Raw genomic sequence first — 23,558 nt, 5'->3', positions numbered from 1 at the left:
ACTCTAGATGATATTTAACATGGAATGTATGCCCATAGTGTCCATATGTTTGATTTGCTTCTTTCTTACTACCATTAGGGTAAGGTATTATATCGGGCAACATTCACTAAGTATTAGAGTGCAAAATACATAATCATTAACGGTTACTATAGCATATGACTTCCATTTCTTGTCCCTGAACCTCCACACGATGTTTAAACCTGGATATCAAATGTTGCTTCAAATGTTCATTGTCTGTAATTTAACTACCTTTTATATCTGGAGATCATGATTTTCTCAACGTTGATACCAACTTTGCATATTACATAATATAGTTTTTACTTTGAAACTTGATCAATATTGGTAAAAACAGTTTGACAGTGGAACAATCGTCGAGGAGACCTGAGGAGCATGGCGAGGACCGCGTGCATTGGCTAGCAGTGCGCCACAGTCAACGGGATGAGAGCGCGTGCAGCGGCTATCACAGGAGGGAGTTTCAGCCGCTCGTCAGTGGTTGTCTTGTTCTAATCAACGATTGTTCTGCTTTGTGGTGTTGTCATGCCTGAACGAGGGAGTGACAGAGAAGAGGGATGGGGCAGCGGAATGAGGAGGCGATAGAGGAAAATCAAACGAGGGCTCTGTCGAAAGGAAAAGCTTCCTTCCATCATCCTCGATGGCCCTCTCTGCCTCTGCGTCAGCAAACCTCTCGTCGAATAGCGCGACCCAAACCGGGATTGGCAATGAAGGTAGTCGGCAAGGACAAGTCTTCGGCAACGGGCGGCAACACGATTGGAAGGCGGCTATTAATGATGCAAGGCTAAAGCACAGAGAGCTGCAACAATCTTTTGAAGATGGTGATGGTCAAGCTTCCTCCAGTGGACATAATTGGAACAGGTATGGATCCAAACCCTCCTAGAGCTGAAATATTAGATACTTGTATGCATTTGGGCCCAAAGGACCAGAAGCCAATAGGGGGGGAGCTGAACACGGCACTTGCCGAAATGAATACCAAGGAACTCATTGACAGTAGCATGATGGAAAAGGAGTTTATTGACTTCGATCTAGTCCAAGAGACGCCGATGGAGGAGAACATTGACGAAAGAAAAGGAATTGACCTCTATCTTTCTCTGGCCGAGAATCAAAGGTTGGTTGAAGAAGTGGGTAGGTTGAAGTGTTCGTCATTCATATGTCCGCTATTAGGAGGGCGCCCTAGTAAAGGGTTGTTAAGAGACATGTTGCAAGTAGCCCTTTTGGGTAAAATGCCATCTATCCAGAACATTTTGTGAATGGGTTGTAGTTATCACCATGTGATCTTAGAAGAAGGCCATAATGTGAAAGAAATTCTGGACGACAAATGGATTATGCTCAAGTATGGCAAAGCCATGATTTTGGAATGGAGTCCAGACTTTAATCCAATGGAGGAGCATAAAAAAGAGGGCACTCTAGTGGTCATTACCGTATGCTTCCCAGACCTACCCATCCAACTCTATCATTTGATCCCAAAGTTGGCACACAATATTGGGATGGTATGTATAGACAAACCCTCATTTGCAGATAAGGTTGCAGAAATCCCCAAGCTTAAGGTGTTGGTTAGAGACATAAAAGAACTGCCAACAGAGATTAGAGTCCGCACGGAGGTTTTTGGCCTAAGGGTGGTGAAGGTTGGCTATGAAGGCTTGTCGGGCCAGTGTTTTGCATGTAAGGAAATGGGCCATATGGCCAAACATTGCCCTTTGTATTGGAAGAAAAGAGAAGGCAAGGGAAATCAGGGCACCAAGATGCTCGATAACCCAATGTTAGTGATGGGAGGGCAAAGGATCCTCGCTCATGTTGGGAAGCAAGTCATTGGGGAAGAAGGATGGGTAACGCCAAGGAAAGTGGCCAGGTCTAACATTCATAATCATAAGCGTCCTCCTACAAGTGACGGTTCCAGTTCGAATAGATTTGATATCTTGTCACAAAGGGAAGAGGAAACCCAAGAGGGTGAGATAATTTTGACGACTCCAATTGATTTGCTTCCAAGAGTCGAGACCCTCGAAACACTTGTAGAGCCCTCTGAAAGCCAAGGCAACATATTTTCATCAGACCTAAGAACGGTTAAGGTGTGGATTAGGAAAGGGAAGGACAAGGAGAGTCATGTGGACATGGGTAATAGTGAAGTGCAGAAAATGCTTGCCCGGATTGAGGCCGGAAATCCCTCGATTGTGGGATTTGACTTTGTTATGATGAAAGACTAGAAGATGCAAGGTATGGAGGTACCCAAGGTTGCAGTGAACATTGGTACTCCCAAGGAAAGAGTTCACGGTTGGAATAGAGCACACATGGTCCTCATCAATAAGGACTCTAGTAGACCGGAGATTGGTTGCTCCTTCCAATTGGAGCCGGATTTGGAAGATGGAAGGGGAGAAGAATCCTCCTGAAGACGTTTTGTATCAGAGTAGCAGTGTGTATGTGATACCTTATATCTGAAAACGAGGCCACGGGGTTACATGCACAATGGAAGAGCTCCATGATACACGGGGAGATTCTTGAACTTGGTCCAAATGTTCCCTTGGTTTGCATATGAAGGGTGCAAGATCTTATGCTAAATCTTGGTCAGTTCCACTCCCATTGTGCTGAATTACCCACTGATAAAAAATGGGAAATAAGAATGGCGTGGGAAAACATATGGAGTATGATGACGACATATTTGTCGAGCGAGGGTGAATCCCCCTTGGCTCTTCTTTTGAATCCAAGTCAATGAGACTTTTCTCTTGGAATGTGCAAGGACTTGGTGGGTCCCATCATCTACTTGAGAAGTGAATTTTTAGGAAGGAATTTGAAGTTTTTAACTTATGTAGGAAGATTGATATTTTTCTCTTACAAGAGCATCACCTTGGCCGAGAAAGGACAGAACTTTTCAAAGACCCGTTGCTAGGGGATTGGCACACATGGTGGCCTCCAGCTCACGATGTGCTAGAAAAGAGAGCTGGAGTTTGTATTTTGGCGAGAAAATCACCAGATATCGCCATTCTGGATCATGGCATACTGATAGAAGGAAGGATCGTGTTCTGCTACCTGGAATGGAGGAATGAGAAATTTGGGGTGCTGAATGTCTATGCACCAAATAGTAGCAATGAGAGATCTCTTTTTGGAGCGAGCTGGCAAACAAAATTTCCTCTTATGACAACTGGATAATAGCAGGAGATTTCAACATGACTGAGAGGACTAATGATTGTCTAGGGGCTCACTCGAACTTGTTACAGGGAGAGGAGCTTAGAGCATGGGGTTTCTTAATTGCCATGCTTGGAATCAGAGATTCTTGGTATTCTAGTATGGTGGTTGAGGAGAATTCCTTGCGGTTTTCACGATTTGGTTGGAAGGAGAGTGAAGGATGTCACTCTAGATTGGACCGCATCTATATGAGCCCCAAAATTGAGGATTGGAGCGGTTGCACATCCATTCTAGTTGGCTTTACCTACTCCGATCACCTTCCAGTTTCCTTGACTCTCTATCCTATTCATAAGAAGAAGAGTGAGTGCAATTTGAGGATACCTCCGAAGAGTTTTGGTATCCAGAAGGTTAAGGATGAAGTGATTAAAATCTGGTCAGCATCTCCCTTATCCGATGACCCGTTACATGTATTGGAGGATAAGATTATTAATTTTTCACATGCTCTTTAGAAAGCGGCTAGAGAGGAGTTGGTAAGGTGTCATTCCCAGCTACAATGCCTAAGGAAGGCAATCATCTCAGCTCAAAATCTTACACAAGTGGACCCACACTATTCTTGGGCGAAAGATAGACTACTAGAAGCCACAAGGGTGTTGTAGGAGACTAGGCAGCAACGGGAGCAATTCCTCTTCAGAAGTCGGCAACATGGTGGGCTGTCAAGGGAGATAAAGTTAACAGTGAGTTTTTTCTTACCAAGGCTCCAAAACTGAAGGGAAAGCCTATTCTAAGTCTTAAGCGAGAGGATGATTTGATGACAACTGACAAAGATGAAATCTTGCAAATGGCAAAAAAGTATTACAGAGACCTTTTAGCTCCAACATTGACAGAAGCCCCACCGATTAACTTGATGCATCATGTAGTTGCATGCTTGAAGACCAGGATTGGAGAGGTAGCTAAATCACTATTGTCAAAGACCATAGAGAAGGAAGAGATTGTAGCGGGGCTAGATAGGATTCATAACAGGGCTTGCCCTAGAGTTAACGGCCTTCCCAAAGCCTTCTTCGTGGAATTTTGGGAGCATATTTTTCCTAGTTTGGAAGCTGGATTCCGGGAAATGTGGAGAATGAGAAGGATGCCGAGCAGCTTCAATGAAGGACTGATATACCTGATTCCTAAATCGGAGAAGGTGTCGCACGAGATTAGATAGTGGAGGCCCATCACCATTTTAAATCTCATTTATAAAAAAATTGCTAACATACTAGTGCAGAGAGTCAAACCCTTTCTAGGAGATATCATCCAGACCAATCAAACTGGTTTCATGCAGCATCGATCTATTGTGGACAATGTGATATTGTTTTGGGAGGCTATTGCGACAGCAAGGGAGACCAAGCAAAACATAGCTTTGTTTGATGCTTGAATTCGAGAGAGCCTATGATCGAGTGCAATGGTATTTCCTTGAAGAAGTGATGTAGGTGATTGAGCTACCATGGGAATGGAGGTGTGCTACTCAAGCCTTATATAATATTGGCTCAAGTAAGGTGTTGATTGCAGGGAAGAAAGGAGCTTGAATCTCTCTAACTAGATCCATCAGGCAAGGTTGTCCTCTCGTCCCCTTTCTATTCCTCTTTATTACTGAAGCAATGTCTGCCTTTTTGAATAGTCTGACGGCAAATTTACATGGTCTTTCAATCCCTAACACAAGGCAGTCCTTGCTTGACTCGGAGTTCGCGGACGATACGATGTTATACCTCCAAGGTAATGTAGGGAATCTGGGGAGGGCACAAATTGCTATCGATCTCTTTTGCAAAGCATCGGGAGCTACCATCAATTGGAATAAGTCCAAGGGTTTTTGGATTAGCTCGGAGGCCGAGCCAGTAAGGAAAGTGAATGTTGATTTCAGATGGATTGCAAAAGGGGAAGGCACCAGATATTTGGGAATGTGGATTGGTGTTGATATCGACAAAAGAATATAGTTGCAACAAATTCAAAGTAAAATTTGCAACAAAATCCATATATGGTCAGGGATGAATTTATCATTAGCTAGCAGGATCATAGTAGCGAACCATATGATCTTGTCTACTATGTGGCATGCGGTCTTAGTGTGGATGTTTGACAGGCATGCTATTCGTATTATTAAAGCATGTATCAGGGGCTTTCTATGGGCTGGGAATAGGAAAGACAATGCGGTAGCTAAAGTATCATGGTCTATGTTGATTCTCCCCAAAAGTAAGGGGGGTTTAGGATTGATCGACCCTAGAGTACAAAGTCAATCATTGCTATGTAAGGTATTGGTAAGGAGCTCGCTACCCGGAAATGAGTTATGGAAAACATTGATTTTTAATAGGAGCATCCTTTGGAGTCCACGACTTGGTGGGCATTGGAAGCCACATATATCATGGCTATTTTGTATGGACTTAAAGCTTAGGAGATCTAATCGGTTGGTTGATCGCACATGTATGTCAGTGGTGAAGGTGTGGGATATGCTCCGTGGGCATCTTAGCCGTATAGGTCCAAGTACTAATGTTGAATGGATGCACCAACCCCTATTGTGGAACGAGACCTTAAAGTCGAACGAGGGGAAGATGCTTGGCCAGAGCAAGGGTATGTCGTGGGCTATATTGCATGGTGTTGGGATTCAATCAGTGGAAGATTGGATGCAGTTGTCCCCTAGTAATTGGGATAAATTATATGAAGATGCGAGAAAGTTCAGAAATGGTAGGAAGATGTTTGACCTAGTTGATAAAGTTGTTTACTCTATTCCTATTAGTAATGGGGAAGAGGGTGAGTGGTTCGGACAATGTGGTGGTGGTGATGCCGGAAAAGTTATCAATGTCAAGGGTATAGGAAAGAATGGGAAGATCATCCGATTGGGATATGTAGTTGCAGGTGCTCGTTGGTCCCCGATTAGAATTGTGGCACGAGACGGTAAGAAATGGAAGGTGAATCCATCAGTCGATGACGTTGAGGAGGATTGGATCTTGTATGTAGTTGAAGGCAAGCCACTCGAGTGTTTAGAATGGGATCTTGCAGAATATATGTGTAGGGACGAACAAGGTAAATCACGTGGTTTCTTTGACTACTCAACTCGCTTGGGGAGACATTTATGCTTGCATTGCAAGAAGTGTGTCAACAAATGGACCCATGCAGTTGTTGATTCAGTCTTTGTGGATAAAACCAGGAGCAGGATATGGAACTCATCCCTCCTCGAGAGGGTGAAGGTGTTTTTTTGGCTAATCACCCATCAGGCTATTCCAACTGGAGAGTGGTTGGGGAAAAGGGGTGGCATGAGTAATTGCAAGGCCTGTGGAGCGAGTTTCGAGGACATCTCCCATTGTTTATGGAGTTGCCCGCGAGCCCAATAAGTTTGGACGAGGAGCTTAAGAATTCCAGCTCGATGCAAGGTTGAAGTTCAGGTATCAAGTGCAGCAGTTGTTTGGTTAGCTACTGAATAGGTTTGCATGGTTTCATGGGTGGAATGGCAATAGCCCTTCTTTAAAGGTGGTGAATGGAACAATTCAACTTGCGGCTCAAGGAGATTCATTCTACATATAGGAACGGTACGTAGATGTTTGGTTTTTAGTGGTTGACTTTATTGTTTGGCAAGTGTGGGTATCTAGGTGCAAGGAGTCGTTTACCGAGAAGCGAACCCCAGCGGCCGAGAGTTTAGTGATGATTTGGTTTAATTTGATTTCTACGTTACAAGGAAAGTTTGACAACCTTCAAGGGCCCTCTGATGCAAGTGAAGAAGCTAGATACCGCTTCCTTCTTAAATGGAGAGGTTCTCCGATGTTATAGATGGTGGATGACAATGCAAGGTGGATTTATCAGCCACACCAGTGGCTGTTACCTCCTAGGGTACCAAACATAGAGGTAGGTGCTAAATTGTGAAGAGATTGGAGGGTGTCTTTGTTGAATGTGGGTTGTGTGAGGCTCATGTTGAGGGGAGTCTGTCGAGTAATTCTGTGACGGGGCTTTGTTGCTTCATTTATACATGATGGTTTCTTGTAGCCATTGCAAAGTGGCTTGTAACATATGAGTTATATATTATCCTATGTACGTTTTCTTAACTAATGGAAGTAGAATTTTTTTGAAAAAAAACTTGTTCACTATTAATAATTCTACAAATTCTAAACAGGTTGACAAACATGTGATACTGGTGTAACAAGTCTCTATATATATCATAGATTTGCATAGTTATAAAAGGAATCTAAAAGTGGAATGCGCGATCCTTCCACTTCTGAACGTGAACATGATTATACGTGAGAATGGGAACTTTGGTGGTGTCTATGGGGGAGCTTTGATATTTTAGGAAAATTTTCTTCACAGGGCGCTCATCCTTGGGATCCGTAGACCTAATAGTATAATAACAAGGAAAGAATAAGGAAATCGGCACTAAGAGGTCTAGAAAGTGTTCATTAAGGTATTTGTATGATTAAAACCAGCCATTTAGCTAAAAAAATGCAAAATTCACACATAAAACCTAAACTTTTTTTACGCCCAAAAGAATATTGCAAGTGTACAATATTGTCAAAATGCACTGATTTATGTGCCAAAACTACTATTATTGGTCAATAATATCATAGGTTGGTACCTATTAGACTTCGTTTTATTGGTCGAAAACCGTGGTATCGAGTTGGGGCCCATATGTGCACCAACTCAATACCAAGTATCGAGTTATCATTATTGAAAGAGGGCAAATAATGAATCAAGGACAAAACCTCGGTATAGTCGGGTGTTCTCTCACGCTTTGTGAAGAGAAAAAGAATATGCGTGGCTATATATAGGGCATGGAAAATTAGCTAGGATTCGTTATAATTAACCACAATTAGTTATATAGTTATATAGTTACATAGTTATGTATTTATACTAACATACATAGTTATATACTTATGAATACATACATAGTTATATACTTATACTTACATACATAGTTATATACCTATAAATACATACATACATACTTATAATTACATATAGTTGACCTTGGGCACCAATTTTGGATTGGTAATGTATTGGAAGTGGTGATGCATGAAAACCAAAATTAGATAAAATCTACAAAGGTGCATTGGTACAACACTAAAAGCAAGAATGCATTTACAGGCAAGTATACATTGGTGATGATGGTATGCCCAAGATCAAGAGGAAATAGAAAGCGGAAAAGAAATATTCGGAACACATCGACCCTTGACATGCAAGAGGTGGATATCATTGTGTATGACTTTACACTAACAAAAGTTGGACATTTAAGGAAGTCAACAATAGACATAATAAAAGAGAAAGTCCAAGTCTACAAGGCTTCTCAGATTGAAGGCGAACCAGGTCTTCTACAAATGATTTGGAGTCACAACATTTGGTTTTAGATGAAGACAATGCTTTGATTGGTACATCTTATGAGGAGGAGGAGGAGTCACCATTGTATACTAGGCTCTACATAGTTGTGATTCTTATGAGAGGAATAACTCTTGATTGTATTTTTGGCATGAACGGTTAACAATATAAGCTTGTAAGAACTCGAATGATATAAAGCTTAATTGTTTTTAAATCAATCTCTACTTGTGAATATTTTTTGTTATTAAAAACATGAGTTGTTAATTTTACGATAAAAAACATGGCATAAATTTGTGAAATTTGCCTAATTTTGTTAAATTCAAAATTATGAAATGGTGAGATTTGAAGCTTTTCCATTAAGTCTTTGAGGACATGTGATACAAGTATCACATGTTTTGTGAGATGGTTAAAAAAACCTTGAAATCTAACAGAACATTCCTTATCCTTCCAATTGTGCACGATCCTTCCACTTGTGAACGTGAACGTGTTCTATGTAGATATGAACAATTCCTATATTAGAAGGAAGGTGCACTCGTCCTATCCGACATAGACCACACTTGGATGAATGGTTGTTATGCTCAATAAGTTAAAGATGAGACCAATAGAATGCTTTAAGTTGGAATAATCTACCTCATTTATTGTACTATGTGGGTCTCTCCTCATTGTAGCAGTACATAAGAAAATAGCAAGATTTAGATATGCATAGATTTCAAAACAGTAAATGGAGTCACCATTCGCGAAAACTATCTTTTCCCCTACACTAAAGACTTATTGGAGTGAACAAGAGGGAAAGGGAACTATATTTATATCGATGGTTTCTTAGGATAATCATCTCCTGGTTGCACCAGAAGACTAGCACAAAATGGCATTTGCCCCATAATCAAGTATATTTGCCTATCAAGCATATATGCCTTCTAGGCCCAAAAGTGCTCTAAGCACTTACCCTAGAGTGTAGATAACATACTCTCATCCATACTACGGATCGCACAAGTTTGCAGGTCCATTTGGGATATACAAATAGCTATTAGTTTGTGGTTATGGGCAGGGAAGTCATCATGAGGATTTTCCGCTCCAAGTTGACTAAGAACCTAGTGTGGTTACACTAAGGACTGACTTTAGTCACCAATGGGCAAAACTACCAAGCTCAGATTCAGGCCATATAAAGTAGGGTTGCGAGTTAAGGAGTTTATAATACTCATCTAAGAAAACCTTCTTACACTCCTAAACATATATATATATATATAACTATTCTTACTACTACTTTGTCACGACAATCGGATGGACGCTTTCATAGAGTAATTTGGCGCAAACTGGGCATCATTGGCACACAAAGTTTCCAAGGCTCGACTCTCAGAGTAATGTGTGTGTGCATGTGGCTGGGAAAGAGTGGGTTTGGTTAGTTAGAGGACTCTAAAGTCTAGACTATGGAAAAGAAGGGTAAACTTTCTGTTTCAATTCATTGCTTGACCTGAGAGTGTGTATGAATAACAACAGAGGATGAAATCTCCCCGGCTTCATGAGGAGCTGAAGAGTAGAAGACCCGTCCTTCCATGGAAACAGAACTCAGAGTTCACATTTGTTGAGTCACTCAAAGGTTGTGCCAAGAAGAAGGATCTGTACAGCGGTGAAAGGTTACATGGTGAGGTTGTTAAGAAAGGCTTGCTTGACAAGAGCCCTTATATAGCAAGCGTTTTGATACACATGTATGCCAAATGTGGTGCTCTGTCGAAAGCTCAGAAATTGCTCGATGAGTTTGATGATAGGGATGTGGTGTGCTGGAATGCTCTCATTGCAGGGTATGTGCAACATGGACAAGGCCGTGAAGCTCTCAAGTGTTTTGAGATGATGAGAGAAGAGGGGTTTTCTCCGGATCCCGTTTCTTTCATTTGCATCCTCAAGGCTTGTGGTAACATTCAAGATGTCGACAAAGGCATAGAAATCCATGATGAAGTTTTGAATAGGAGATTCTTGTTTGTGGCGAGAAATGTTGTGCTCGGTAATTCTTTGGTTGATATGTATGCCAAATGTGGCATGCTTGCAAAAGCACAGCAAGTGCTTGAGGCACTTCCTGCACGAAATGCAGTCACTTGGAATACACTAATCGCAGGCTATGCTCAACACAACCAAGGTAAAGAAGCGCTTAATTCTTTTGATTCAATGCAAAGAGAGGGATTCTTTCCTAATGACGTCACCTTCACTTGCATTCTCAAAGCATGTGGTAGCATTGGTGCTATTGACAAGGGCAAGCAAATTCACGACGAGATTGCCAGCAAGGGCTTGTTGGAGAAGAATGTTTTGCTCGGCACAAGCTTGATTGATATGTATGCCAAATGTGGTGTGCTCACAAAAGCACATGAGGTGCTTGAAGCACTTCCTTTTCGAGACACAATCTGTTGGTCTGCACTTATTTCCGGATATGCTCAAGATGGACATGGTGATGAAGCTCTGAACTATTTTGGACATATGCAAAGAGAGGGTCTCATTCCAAATGATGTCACCTACATTTGCATTTTGAAGGCTTGTGGTGGCATAGAAGCGATTGACAAAGGTAAACAGATTCACAGGGAGATTCTAGATCAGGATTTGCTCAAGAAAAGTGTTAAGGTTGGCAATGCTTTGGTGGACATGTATGCCAAATGTGGCATACTTGTCAAAGCACAACAGGTTCTCGAAGAGCTTCCAGTCCGGAACGTGATCTCTTGGAATGCACTCATTGCAGGATATGCCCAAGGGGAGCAAGGCCATCAAGCACTTGATTGTTTTGCACAGATGCAAAAGGAAGGCCTCTCTCCTGACGATGTCACCTTCACTTGCATCTTGAAGGCTTGTGGAAACGTTGGATCAATTGATAAAGGGAAAGAAATCCATGAAGAGATTGTTAATCGGGATTTACTGAAGAAGAATACTGTTCTCAGCAATGCTTTGGTGGATATGTACGCCAAATGTGGTCTAATTTCGCATGCATGGCAGCTGCTTGAAGAGCTTCCGGTTCGAGATAGAATCTCTTGGAATGCGATAATTACTGCATATGCTGAAGATGGGCGATGTGATGAAGCATTTAACTGTTTTTCACAGATGGTAAGGGAGGGGATAACACCAAACGAGGTCACCTTTGCTTGCATTTTGAAGGCTTGTGGTTATACAGGAGCTATCGACAAGGGAAAGCAAATTCACCATGAAATTGTGAATAGGGGATTGCTGAAGAACAATATGCTTGGAACTGCACTAGTTGATATGTATGCCAAATGTGGAAACCTTAAGAAAGCACATGAAGTGCTTCGAGAACTTCCAGAACGAAATGTAATCTCTTGGAATGCGCTCATTTCTGGCTATTCACAAAACGAGCAAGGTCACGATGCACTCAACTGTTTCGAATGTATGCAAAAGGAAGGCATCTCTCCGAATATCATCACATTGACTTGTGTCCTCAAGGCATGTGGCAGCATTGGGGCCATTGACAAGGGCAAACAAGTTCATGATGAGATTATCAATAATGAGTTGCTGGAGAAGAATATTGTTCTCGGCAATGCTTTGGTGGACATGTATGCCAAATGTGGTATGCTTATGAAAGCAAGGCGGGTTCTTGAAGACCTTCCTGTTCGGGACATCGTCTCGTGGTCCACACTCATTGCAGGATATGCCGAAAGGGGACATTCTGATGAAGCACTTAACTGTTTTCACCAGATGCAAAGAGAAGGTTGCTGTCCAAATGAAGTCACGTTCTTATGTGTGCTGAATGCATGCGGGCATTCAGGGAAATGGGACGAGGCCCAAATGTATTATGACGATATGAGCAAGAATTATGGTTTAACTCCAACATTAGAGCATCATACTTCAATGGTGGTTCTTCTTGGATGTGCGGGACGATTCCAGAAGGCGATGTCGGTGATTAAGGCAATGCCAGATCCCGTGAGGCCAGTCATTTGGCTAACTCTATTGGGTGCTTGTAGAAAATGGGGAAACGTGAAGCTTGGGAGATTAGCTTTCGAGAAGACAATACAACTGGATGTTACCCTTGGAGCAGCTTATGTGCTTATGACTAACATTTATGCAGCTGCAGGTATGCTAGAGGAAGCCAAAAAGGTTGAAGCTATGAGAGAAATTCATGTTCCTACTTGGAAGAAGCCAGGGATGTGTGTTTGGGTGGATGCTAGTGGGAATGTTCATTCTTTTCCTTTTGGGGACTTGAGACATCCCCAAAGTAAAGAGATATATGCAAAGGTGGCATCATTTGATCGTCAAAATTTGGGAGATAGATATTATTGCCCTAGTATGAAATCGGCATTACAACATGTATTGGATGGTCCCACGATGTGTTGCCAATGTGTGAAGATGGCCATTGCTTGTGGCCTTATCAATACACATGAAGGGGAAAGTATCCATATTATGAATACCACATGTATTTGTGATGAGTGTCATTTGGTGACATCGAATATATCGAGATTAGAAAAGAGGAAGATTATAATTAGAGATCCTAACAATGTTCACATTTTTGAAGATGGAAAGTGTACTTGTGAGAAAGGTTCATGATGGTGGCTAAATCTATCTATCTTTAAGCAAAACAGATCTACATTTATGCACAACATGTGAAATACAACCGAACCTAATACTTGATATGGTATACTTACATACTCATGTCTTGGTGGCAAGCACATTTAAGGACTTACATAACACAAATTCTGTGTGCATAGCTCTTGTTTTTAAAGAAAACTAAAATGTTAAATGAACTGACGATTGACTCATCCTCAACAATGAAACACTAGAGAAGGAAAACACATCTAAATTATTCCACGCAAATTACAAGTCATGTTTGGAACTCACACTACATGTGATATCATCGTCAAAACTAATGGCACTATGCCAATGTGCTTATGTGTGTACGTACATATACATGAAGAGGTAATATAACACATTTTAACCACCCATTCCATCTACATGTGCAAATCATTGCATGAGGGATATAAGGCAATATTGAAATTTCAAAAACCAAGAAAATGTCGTGGTGGACACTACTATGCCTAAATGCATTTATGTCTCTTTGTCTCATGTGAACATGTTACTTGAGGGCAAACATGACATGTTTTCGTCCTTCAATATACGCCATGTATGTATGCATGTGTCTAGATATGGCCACTCATGCATGACATCACTCTATACACATGCAAAGGTCGTGGACCATACATTGACCCCCATACTCATGCACATGGTTTCTGTTAGCAGTCTATACTTAATTCCTATGCAAAGGTGTACATTAAGAAAGGAATATTGATGAGGTGGTATATCACATGGTATTATTTTGGTAAAGAATATTTTGTGTCACTTATAGTAAGATCATATTTACATCTGAGATGGAATAACGGATGATGTTGACAAAAATATATAGATTAATAGAATTTGGGATTGAAAAGTATTAAGCCATCTTGAATCTAACCTTGCACCGTCTAAGCGAAGGGGACATGGACAAAACCTTCGTGGAATTGAATGCATGTATAGAGAGAGAGAGGAGAGAGAGTTAGCGAGGAAAAAAGCAAGAGTGGAGAGGGAAAGAAGAAGTGGAAATATTTTTATTGCTGCACTCTGTCATGATATGGCAAGACTCAAACCCATGACCTTATGGTATATGGGTCGAGCTCTTAACCATCACACCATCTATTGTAATTCATAGGATATTATTTTCATTTATGTTTTATTATAAGAAAGTAATGCATATTCCAAATTTCTCTGGAACATTCTAGAAGTTTCAGGATTACTCCTGACAACACTATAAAAGAAGGCACTAGACATTATGTTGAACCAAATTGGTTCAACGCCAGTCTTAAGCCTCTTAGCCGCTTTGTACTTATCTTTTCACATAATATATTAGCTGTTGTCATCATCTTTCTCTCTCTCTCTCCTCTTCTCACTTCCTCTCTCGCGAATCTCACGCAGTCCCGTCTTCTTAGTACTAATAGTACTTCTCTTATTAGTACTAATTCCATCTCTGCTTTGGTACTATTCCTGACAGTTTGAACCAATTTTTCTTCCTTTCCTCCTACCCTTTTCCCTATACTATGGCTATTGTTAGTGCCCAAGAATATCAATCCGTTTTCTCCGAGTTATAGTGCCTAAAAGAAAATTTTGTTGCCCTGGAACAAGAAAACCAACGGTTGATAGGGGATCTGCAACAAATCACTCTCGAAAAACAACAAACGCAACAACAACATGGGGAGTAAGCGTTACGGGTACAACAACTCGAAGCAGCATTGCAACAACAAGGATCAAGTCCCCAAGGATTTCATAAAGAGCCCAAGATTGGACTTCCTGTGAAATTTGATGGAACACGATCGCAATTCCGGGGATTCCTTAATCAGGTACGCTTAGTCATCCAGATGCATCCTTCCCGATATCCCACTGATGCATCTCGAGTCTGCCTAATAGGCACGTTACTTAGCAGCTTAGCCTTGGCATGGTTCGCTCCACTTCTAGAAAAACAATCACCCTTGCTTAATAACTTTGAAGATTTTATTGGTGAGTTTAAAGCCTGCTTTGGAGATACCGACAGCATCAGGATGGCGATCAACAAGATCCGAAGATTGCGTCAAGGCGATCGTCCAGCCTCGGCCTACGCGGTAGCTTTCCGTCTACTCGCCTCAGATATCCCCTGGGATGATCAGGCCCTCATGGAGTAGTTTCGCTATGGCTTGCGCAACAATGTTAAAGACTTGCTTTTAATCTTCCCCGAGGAACCAAAGTCTCTTACGGAGGCAATCAGTCGAGCGGTCCGATGCGACAACCGCCTTTTCGAACGGTGTTCGGAACGTCAGTTACAAATACCACGCTCTCGGCCGGAACCCACATACGCCTCAGTCACGGCTAAACCGTTTGCACACGATGTACCTCAAGCCAATATTCCGACACTGATGGAGATCGACACCATGCGTCGACGCGGCCCGTTATTGGAAGAAGAAAAGCAACGACGACGTGCCAATCGATTATGTCTTTATTGCGGTGAACCAGGGCATATCGCCATCAATTGTCCCCATAGGCCAAGAAGACAGGTAAATCAAATTGTCGCCTGTACTAAACCCGAGTCAATTATTCCCTTCGGAGTGTCTGATAGTATTAATAGTACTAATAGCGTGTCAGATAGTATTCATAGTACTAATAGCCCAAGTATCTCAAATAAATTTGAAGTCCTTAGTCAATTAGATGAAGAGTTAAACGATTGAGTCCAACCAAAATAGGAGCCGTTTGGTTGGACAGCAGCCCTAGATCTGTACAGCCTATTAGTGGTTCCATTCCTTCTAAGCAAGTTAGCAATGTGTTCCTAGCCCAAGTCATTGTTAGTACTAAAAGTACTCCTCCAGTACCCGTCCTAGCACTTTTAGATTCCGGAGCTAATTCCTATTTCATGGATCGAAATTTTGCCCAAGCTTCTCAAATATCCTTAAGAAAACTTCCTTGTCCCGCATCTGTAGTAGTCATTATGGTCATCCCATTGCTTCCGGGAATATTGTAGAAGAATCAGAACCCATTCAAGTTGTCCTAGGTAGTTTTGTGTGTGTACTATCATTTAATATAATTAGTAGTCCAGAGCATCCCATTGTCCTAGGATTACCTTGGTTTGAATTACATAATCCAACCATAGATTGGAGAACAAGAGAAGTCCGATATCGACCACCCCAAGAATCTACTCACTGAGTTTCGACCATTTCACTCCATCAATTACGCGAAGAAGGACACAAGGAGGCAATGTTCCTATTTGCAATATCAGTACATCCTTCCAACACTATTAAGAAGGACTCCTCAGTACAACTTCCAGCAAAATATCATCCTTATGCCGATGTATTTGACAAGGTAAAAGCCGGTACCCTTCCTCATCACCGTCCCTATGACTGTCCCATTGATTTACAACCAGGAACCGAGCCACCATGGGGACCAATTTACAACTTGTCACCCACCGAGTTAGAAGTCCTTTGAGCCTACATAGAGGAGAACTTGGCAAGCGGGTTCATCCATCATTCGAAATCTCCGGCCGGTACACCCATCTTCTTTGTCAAGAAGAAAGATGGCTCACTTCATCTCGTCGTTGATTACTGAGGATTGAATAAGGTCACCATCCGGAATAGGTATGCACTTCCTCTTATATCAAGTCTTTTGGAGCGAGTTAATGGTGGCACCAAGTTTTTTACCAAAATCGATCTACGAGGAGCGTATAACCTCATGCGGATCCAACCGGGAGATGAATGGAAGACCGCCTTTCGCACGCGATATGGGCATTTCGAGTATACTGTTATGTCGTTCGGCTTAACCAATGCACCCGCAGTCTTTCAACACGGCAAATGATATATTCAGAGACCTCTTGGATATCTGTTTGATCATCTATCTGGATGATCTATTGATTTATTCGAAGACCCAGGAAGAGCACGATTCTCATGTACTATTAGTACTAAAACGACTCCGCGAGAATGGTCTTTATGCCAAGCTAGAAAAATGTAGCTTTGACTGCAAGCAAGTGAAATTTCTAGGCTACGTCATCTCCTCAAAGGGCATCGCCATGGATCCAGCTAAAGTCCAAACTGTACTAGAGTGGCAAATTCCACGGTCGGTATGAGATGTACAATGTTTTCTAGGTTTTTCTAACTTCTACCGTAAGTTTATACAGGATTACTCGAAGATTATTTTACCCCTCACACAACTTACAAAGAAGGGCCAAGCATTTCTTTGGTCCATTGAAGCAGATATGGCTTTTCGGCATCTTAAGAAAGCCTTTACATCAGCACCGATTCTAGCTCATGTGGATACCAGCAAACCATTCATCATGGAGGCCGACGCTTCAGATTTCGCTCTCGGTACCATCCTTTCTCAACAAGGAGATAAAGAAGAGTTGCATCCGGTGGCTTTCCATTCGCGCAAATTCGATGACGCGGAAATCAACTACGAAATACATGACAAGGAGTTATTAGCCATCGTGGATTCATTTGTGCAATGGCGGCATTTCTTAGAGGGCTCTCCACATCAGATCATTGTCTTTAGTGATCATAAAAATCTTGCTTATTTCCAGAACGCTCGCGTACTAAATCGACGGCAAGCTCGGTGGGCGCAATTCCTCACGCATTTCGACTTCAAAATCACATATCGACCGGGGAAGCAGCAAGGAAAAGCAGATGCACTATCACGGCGTTCGTATCTTGCACCTCGTCCTGGTGATCCAACATTTGATAATCAAAAGCAAGTAATCTTGGGACCAACACGATTGCACACGACACGGATTTTTCACACCCCGATGGATTCACGGATTACCGATGACATACGTGCAAACTTGAAGACAGATAGCTTTGATCAAGACATCCTAGCGCACATTGATACTTCTCGGGCATCTTGTTCTCAGTCTCAACAACCAGGTATTGACTACCGACAATTCGAATATCATAATGGTTTGTTATTCTTTAAAAAGCGCGTATATATCCTCGATTGCTCCTGTCGCCATTGTCACGACACCCATACAACGGGACATTTCGATAGTACTAAGACGTTGGAGCTAGTGCAACGATCTTTTTGGTGGCCCCACATGCATCGTTTTGTTGACGACTACGTTCGGACCTGTGATGCTTGTTGCCGAGCAAAGATGCCACGACACCATCCATATGGCTTGTTGGAACCCTTACCGATTCCAAGTAAGCCGTGGCAGTCTATTTGTCTTGATTTTATCACAGATATGCCAGTCTCGCAGGGGTTCGATGCTATCTTAACTGTTGTCGATCGATATACGAAGATGGCACATTTTGTTCCGTGTACTAAGGCCATCACTAGCGAGGAAACCGCCGCCCTAGTCATGCGTGAGGTATTTCGGCATCATGGCCTCCCAGACAGTATCATCAGTGACCGAGGACCGCAATTTGTCTCCAAATTTTGGCAGCATCTCTTCAAGATGCTCAAGATCTCTTGCAACCTCTCCTCTGGCTACCATTCTCAGACCGATGGGCAGGCGGAACGAACAAACCAAACGCTGGAGCAATATCTCCGGTGTTTCCTGAGTTATCAGCAGGACGATTGGGCCGAGATTCTCCACCTTGCGGAGTTTGCGTATAATAATGTTGTTCACTCCTCGACTCAAGTCTCCCCATTCTACGCTTATACCGGTTCTCATCCTCGTTGGTCGGTGATCGACACCCCGGAACTACCTACCAATCCTCGTGCCGGGGATCAATTGGAAAGACTACACAAGATCTAGACAGATCTCTCGACTCATCTTCGTCATGCTCAACAGACACAGAAGACTTACGCGGATCGTCCTCGGCTTCCCTCCTATTTTGCCATCGGAGATCGAGTATGGCTCTTACGTCGTCACATCAAGACTACTCGACCGTGTGGCAAGTTGGATTATCGACGACTCGGTCCTTTCCGTATTACGGGTAAGGTTAATGATGTCACATTCCACCTTGATCTCCCTCCGCAGCTTCAGATACATCCAGTTTTCCATTGTTCTCTTCTTGAACCTTATAAAGCCAACACCATTCCTGATCGCGTTACACCACCGCCGCCCCCGCTCGAGTTGGACGCCGGCCCGGAGTATGAAGTTGTTGCCATCCTCGATTCCAAACTTATTCGCAACAAACTTTATTATTTGGTCGATTGGCTTGGTTATAGTCCGAGCGAACGCACTTGGGAACCCGTCAAGCATGTTGTCAATGCTCAGGATCTGCTTGCTGATTTCCACCGAAAGTATCCGGACAAACCCGGTCCGCAATCAACACCGACTCGTTCCACTCGTCGTCTTTAAGGGGGAGATAGTGTCATGATATGGCAAGACTTGAACCCATGACCTTATGGTATATGGGTCGAGCTCTTAACCATCACACCATCTATTGTAATTCATAGGATATTATTTTCATTTATGTTTTATTATAAGAAAGTAATGTATATTCCAGATTTCTCTGGAACATTCTAGAAGTTTCAGGATTACTCCTGACAACACTATAAAAGAAGGCACTAGACATTATGTTGAACCAAATTGGTTCAACGCCAGTCTTAAGCCTCTTAGCCGCTTTGTACTTATCTTTTCACATAATATATTAGTTGTTGTCATCATCTTTCTCTCTCTCATCCTCGCTATCTCTCTCTCCTCTTCTCACTTCCTCTCTCGGGAATCTCACGCAGTCCCGTCTTCTTAGTACTAATAGTACTTCTCTTATTAGTACTAATCCCATCTCTGCTTTAGTACTATTCCTGACACACTCTCTATCAGTAACAAAATCGAGCATAAAGACATGCGTCAGAAAGCCCTCGATTAGAGCTTCGCAACGAGATATAGAAAGTTAAAATTGGTGGTCTGTGCAACAAGTAACGATAGAAATAAGGAATCTTGTGTTGTTGACATCCACATACTCAACACATAGTGTGGGTCTTCTATTGTATTCATCATCTTCGACCTCTTTAATCGGGTGAGTTCCGGTTATCTTTCTTGTTCATGGAAAATTATTTTTATCCCAGATCACTATCACATCAAGAATAATGGATATGAACATGAATTCCTCTCAAATTGTAGGGGACATCGATATGGACACAATTGATCCAAAACAGAATAATGTGATGGTTGAATGTAATCGTGAAAGGGAAGACATTGGAAGCTCTAAGAGGTTTAAGGGTATTGAGGAAATTTATGAGAAAAAAGCGACATATGCCGAAGTAATACATGTAAATGAGATTGACAAGGATCATTGTAATTGGGATAATTTATGGGGAATTGCCAATACCTTGTTGTCTGATATTGTGGAAGAAAATAAAATGCAGCGAAAGAATGCATTGATGAGGATGTGCATGATGTGGAAGTTGATGCTAAGGTACTGTTGCAATCTTTTGATGTATTCTATGATCATGCGGTTATATTGTTTTTTACCTTGAAACTCCCATACATTAATTGGATTAAACAATAGTTGAACACAATCGTGTCACCAAATTGTGTTGAAAATATATCTGCAGAACCTCGAGGGTTTTATGATGTAGTGTTTCGTTCACCGGAACATTGAAGTGCATTGTTGGCTAAAGTTCCTATGTTTTTTGATAAACGATCGGTGCATGTAATGCAATGGTCCCCCGTTGTGGACTATCATGCTTTGTTAAAATAAGAATGCCCCGTTTGGGTAACAATGGATTGTAAGCATGCTTTTTTATGGTCACTTTTACCAAAGTTGATGAGTCAAATGGGTAAAGTGTTGGTATCTCCACATGCAAATGCTACAAATAAGTGTAGATTTTGTGTTATGGGATACAAGTCGTAAGTGTCACGGACACACCAAGCGCGGACTAAGACGGAGCACGGATGATGAGGCTACGACGGAGCAATGACGGAATGACACAAGAGCATAAAGATAGAGATGAAGATTAAGGAGACAAGATTGGGCGAAATGAGAATACTAGATTGATATGTCCATGACTGGCGTTGTTCACCTTGAATTCCTTCAAGGTGAACTCAACTATTTATACTAAGTGGCATGCATACCTATTGCACGCATGTGATACAATAGAGCATGTAGGCAGTAGGTACGCATGAATGTGCCAAGTGTTAATAATACAAGGGAGAAATTATGTACATGATGCTAGCTAAAACCTACAATGAGGAAGTATATACATGATTATATGCTAGATGTGTGGTTAACACATAACACTCGATTATAACATGGTCATGTCAAGAGTTCGAATCTTGATAGTAAGAGGCCAGGATGGCTGCGTATGAACACACCTGGTATGAAAAGACTTTGTTTTAAATTGAAGTGGGACACATTTGTAGGCCATTGTTTTGAATGTGGTGAATGGGGTCACTTTATGGCGGAATGCCATCGTCATTGTCCTTCAACTATAGGTTCCTAATGAAGGGAATGGTAAGGAAGGAGTTGGGAGAGATGTTGGTGTGTCAGATATTGTGGTTGTTATGGATGAAGGAACATCATCTAGAGCAGGTTATAAAGAGGTTTCACTTGAAGGTTTGGGCCCTAAGAATAAGGGAGCTCAATATATGGATATGGAAAAACAAAGTTTGGTGGTTATAGATAAGGGGAAAAAACCTTTGGATAGAACTAGTAGTGATGTTGTTGAAAAGGATTGGCATCAAGTTAAGGGCAAGTCGAAGGGGAAATCAATGAATATGCAACGTAATAGTTTGCCCACTACTCGTGAGACTACTTGGAAAGGTAATTCAGGAACTAGTGAGGGTTCTCAAAAAGTTCCTTGGCAAAGACAATTTAGGGATAAGGGATTACCCCTTCACCTTCAGTTTGATTCATTGGAACGGGTTGTAAACTCATCGAATTCTCGAGGTTTTCATCAAGCAGGAGAACCTAAACAAAAGATTTCGACAGATGCCCCTAAGGATGTGGTGCATGAAAATCCATATGCAGCATTGGAACTTGCTTTGACTAGTTTCTTGACATTGGTTGCCCTGAAGGAGCAAGTGTGCCCATAACATTATTGATTGAATGAAAGTGGTAACATGGAATGTGTGAGGGGCATGTTCTCCTCATAAGAAGTATATATTATGGCAAAGTTTGTTAAATAAAGAATGGGATGTATTATGTGCAGTTGAGCATAAGTGTCATGAGTTAGCAAGATCCACAGTTCATTTGAGTGGATATTCATCATTCAATGTAGGACATCTTAATAATCATTATTCAGGTGTGGTATTAATCGTGTGGGGTGAATATTATCCTCAAGTGGTGCATAATGATCCTTATGGTCGGTTTTTGGTTCTAGAAATCACTTTTTTTGGCAAGGTTGTGTGGGTGGTTGGGATTTATGCCCCTAACCAAGCCACGCAACGTATTGCATTATGGGGCTCACTCTGTCAAACCCTATGTGTTGGTCGTCCAAGATTACTTATGGGTGATTTTAACATGTGTGTTGATGCATCTCAATCTAGTTCTGGACATTTAATCATGGATGATCCTGAGCAACTTGCTTGGGATTCATTGGCTATGGAGGTTCTAAAGTTGGATGTTTGGACATGGTTGCATGGGAATGATCTAGGTTTTACTTTCCAATCCGCTCAACATAGACAAACATGGATTCAGTTAGATAGAATATATGTGATGCACAATGATTCTTTTTTACCGACATCACTTCGTATGACAGTTTTACAAGATGTAGGAACTTCAGATCACTTTCCTATTTGTTTGGAGGTTTGTGGTCATGCAATTGACATGTATAAGTCTTTACTTGGAAAGCCTCAATTATGCTTTAACTCTTCTCTTTTGCTTCAACCTCACTTTGATTCTCTCATGGAGCAAATTTTGGTAAATTTTTCACAAGAAGTGAATCTTAAAGGAGTTAAAGCATGGGAAATCACATTATGAAACATTAAGATCATTCGTCGTATGTATGGAGTAACTAATGCTCAACGAAGAAGAGGTCTTCAAGTTCGACGATTCTCACATGTTCTCTCCAAGTGTAATGCATTATTGATACATGCACCATTAGATGAGGAGCTTTTGGATATCCAAAGTCAATTGCATGTTATTATTTCTCAGTTGCAATGCCAAAGTTATCGTTATGCGAAGATGCAACAATTGAGGGATGGGCTCATATATAATCAATGTCAATCTCATTTGTTTTTCCAAGAGTTACATCCTACTTATACTCGATCTAATGTGGTACATGTGAAGCAAGGGGATGAATGGATAGTGGATCCTACTACAATAATTGACATATATGTGTTCATTACTTTAAGGAGTTGATTGACCCACAATCGTTAATGACAAATGAGGTGAGTAGAGCACGTCATGAGTTTTATGATGTGGTTGGATGTATTGTGCATGACCTCATTAGTCATGAATTGGATGCAGATTTCACTAAGGATGAGGTGGAGAAAGTTTTAAGGCATCTTCCTAGTGGTAAGAGCCCCGGTTGGGATGGCTTGACAAATGAAGTTTTTAAGCAATATTTGAACATTTTAAAGGGGCCCTTAACTTTGATGTTTCAACATTCTTGGGATTTTGGTCGTATGCCTCAAGTTTGGAAGGTTGGTCTAATTAAATCAATTCCAAAGGTGGCATCTCCAGAGTCATTTCATCAATGGAGACCTATTTCTTTGATGGGGGGGTTGTATAAGATATTTACAAAGGTCTTGG

At 41.6% G+C, this 23,558-nt stretch overlaps 1 protein-coding gene and 1 long non-coding RNA gene across 2 annotated transcripts; both read left to right on the top strand.

The window, feature by feature from the left end:
* The first annotated feature begins 514 nt into the window (after nt 1-514).
* On the top strand, nt 515-8,639 carry LOC147857166 (uncharacterized). The gene is made up of 2 exons (XR_015530617.1): nt 515-873; nt 8,230-8,639. It is a non-coding gene; the product is annotated as an uncharacterized LOC147857166 (long non-coding RNA).
* A 1,267-nt stretch (nt 8,640-9,906) lies between these two features.
* LOC147857165 (pentatricopeptide repeat-containing protein DOT4, chloroplastic-like) lies at nt 9,907-13,093 on the top strand. The gene has a single exon (XM_087328825.1). It carries the CDS (start codon nt 9,955-9,957, stop codon nt 12,985-12,987), a length of 3,033 nt encoding a protein of 1,010 aa, XP_087184951.1. The 5' UTR covers nt 9,907-9,954; the 3' UTR covers nt 12,988-13,093.
* The last annotated feature ends 10,465 nt before the right edge of the window (nt 13,094-23,558 follow it).

Source organism: Azolla caroliniana, unplaced genomic scaffold (assembly GCF_043228905.1).
Source record: "Azolla caroliniana isolate FFs.n. ecotype wild unplaced genomic scaffold, voAzoCaro1.0.p SCAF_12, whole genome shotgun sequence".
Taxonomy (NCBI): domain Eukaryota; kingdom Viridiplantae; phylum Streptophyta; class Polypodiopsida; order Salviniales; family Salviniaceae; genus Azolla; species Azolla caroliniana.
The sequence above is the reverse complement of the archived record's forward strand: the minus strand, read 5'-3'. Positions and strand labels throughout refer to the sequence as shown.

Bases quoted from the DNA above. Each gene is read 5' to 3' on its own strand.
- LOC147857165 (XM_087328825.1), top strand. From the start codon at position 9,955: ATGAAATCTCCCCGGCTTCATGAGGAGCTGAAGAGTAGAAGACCCGTC.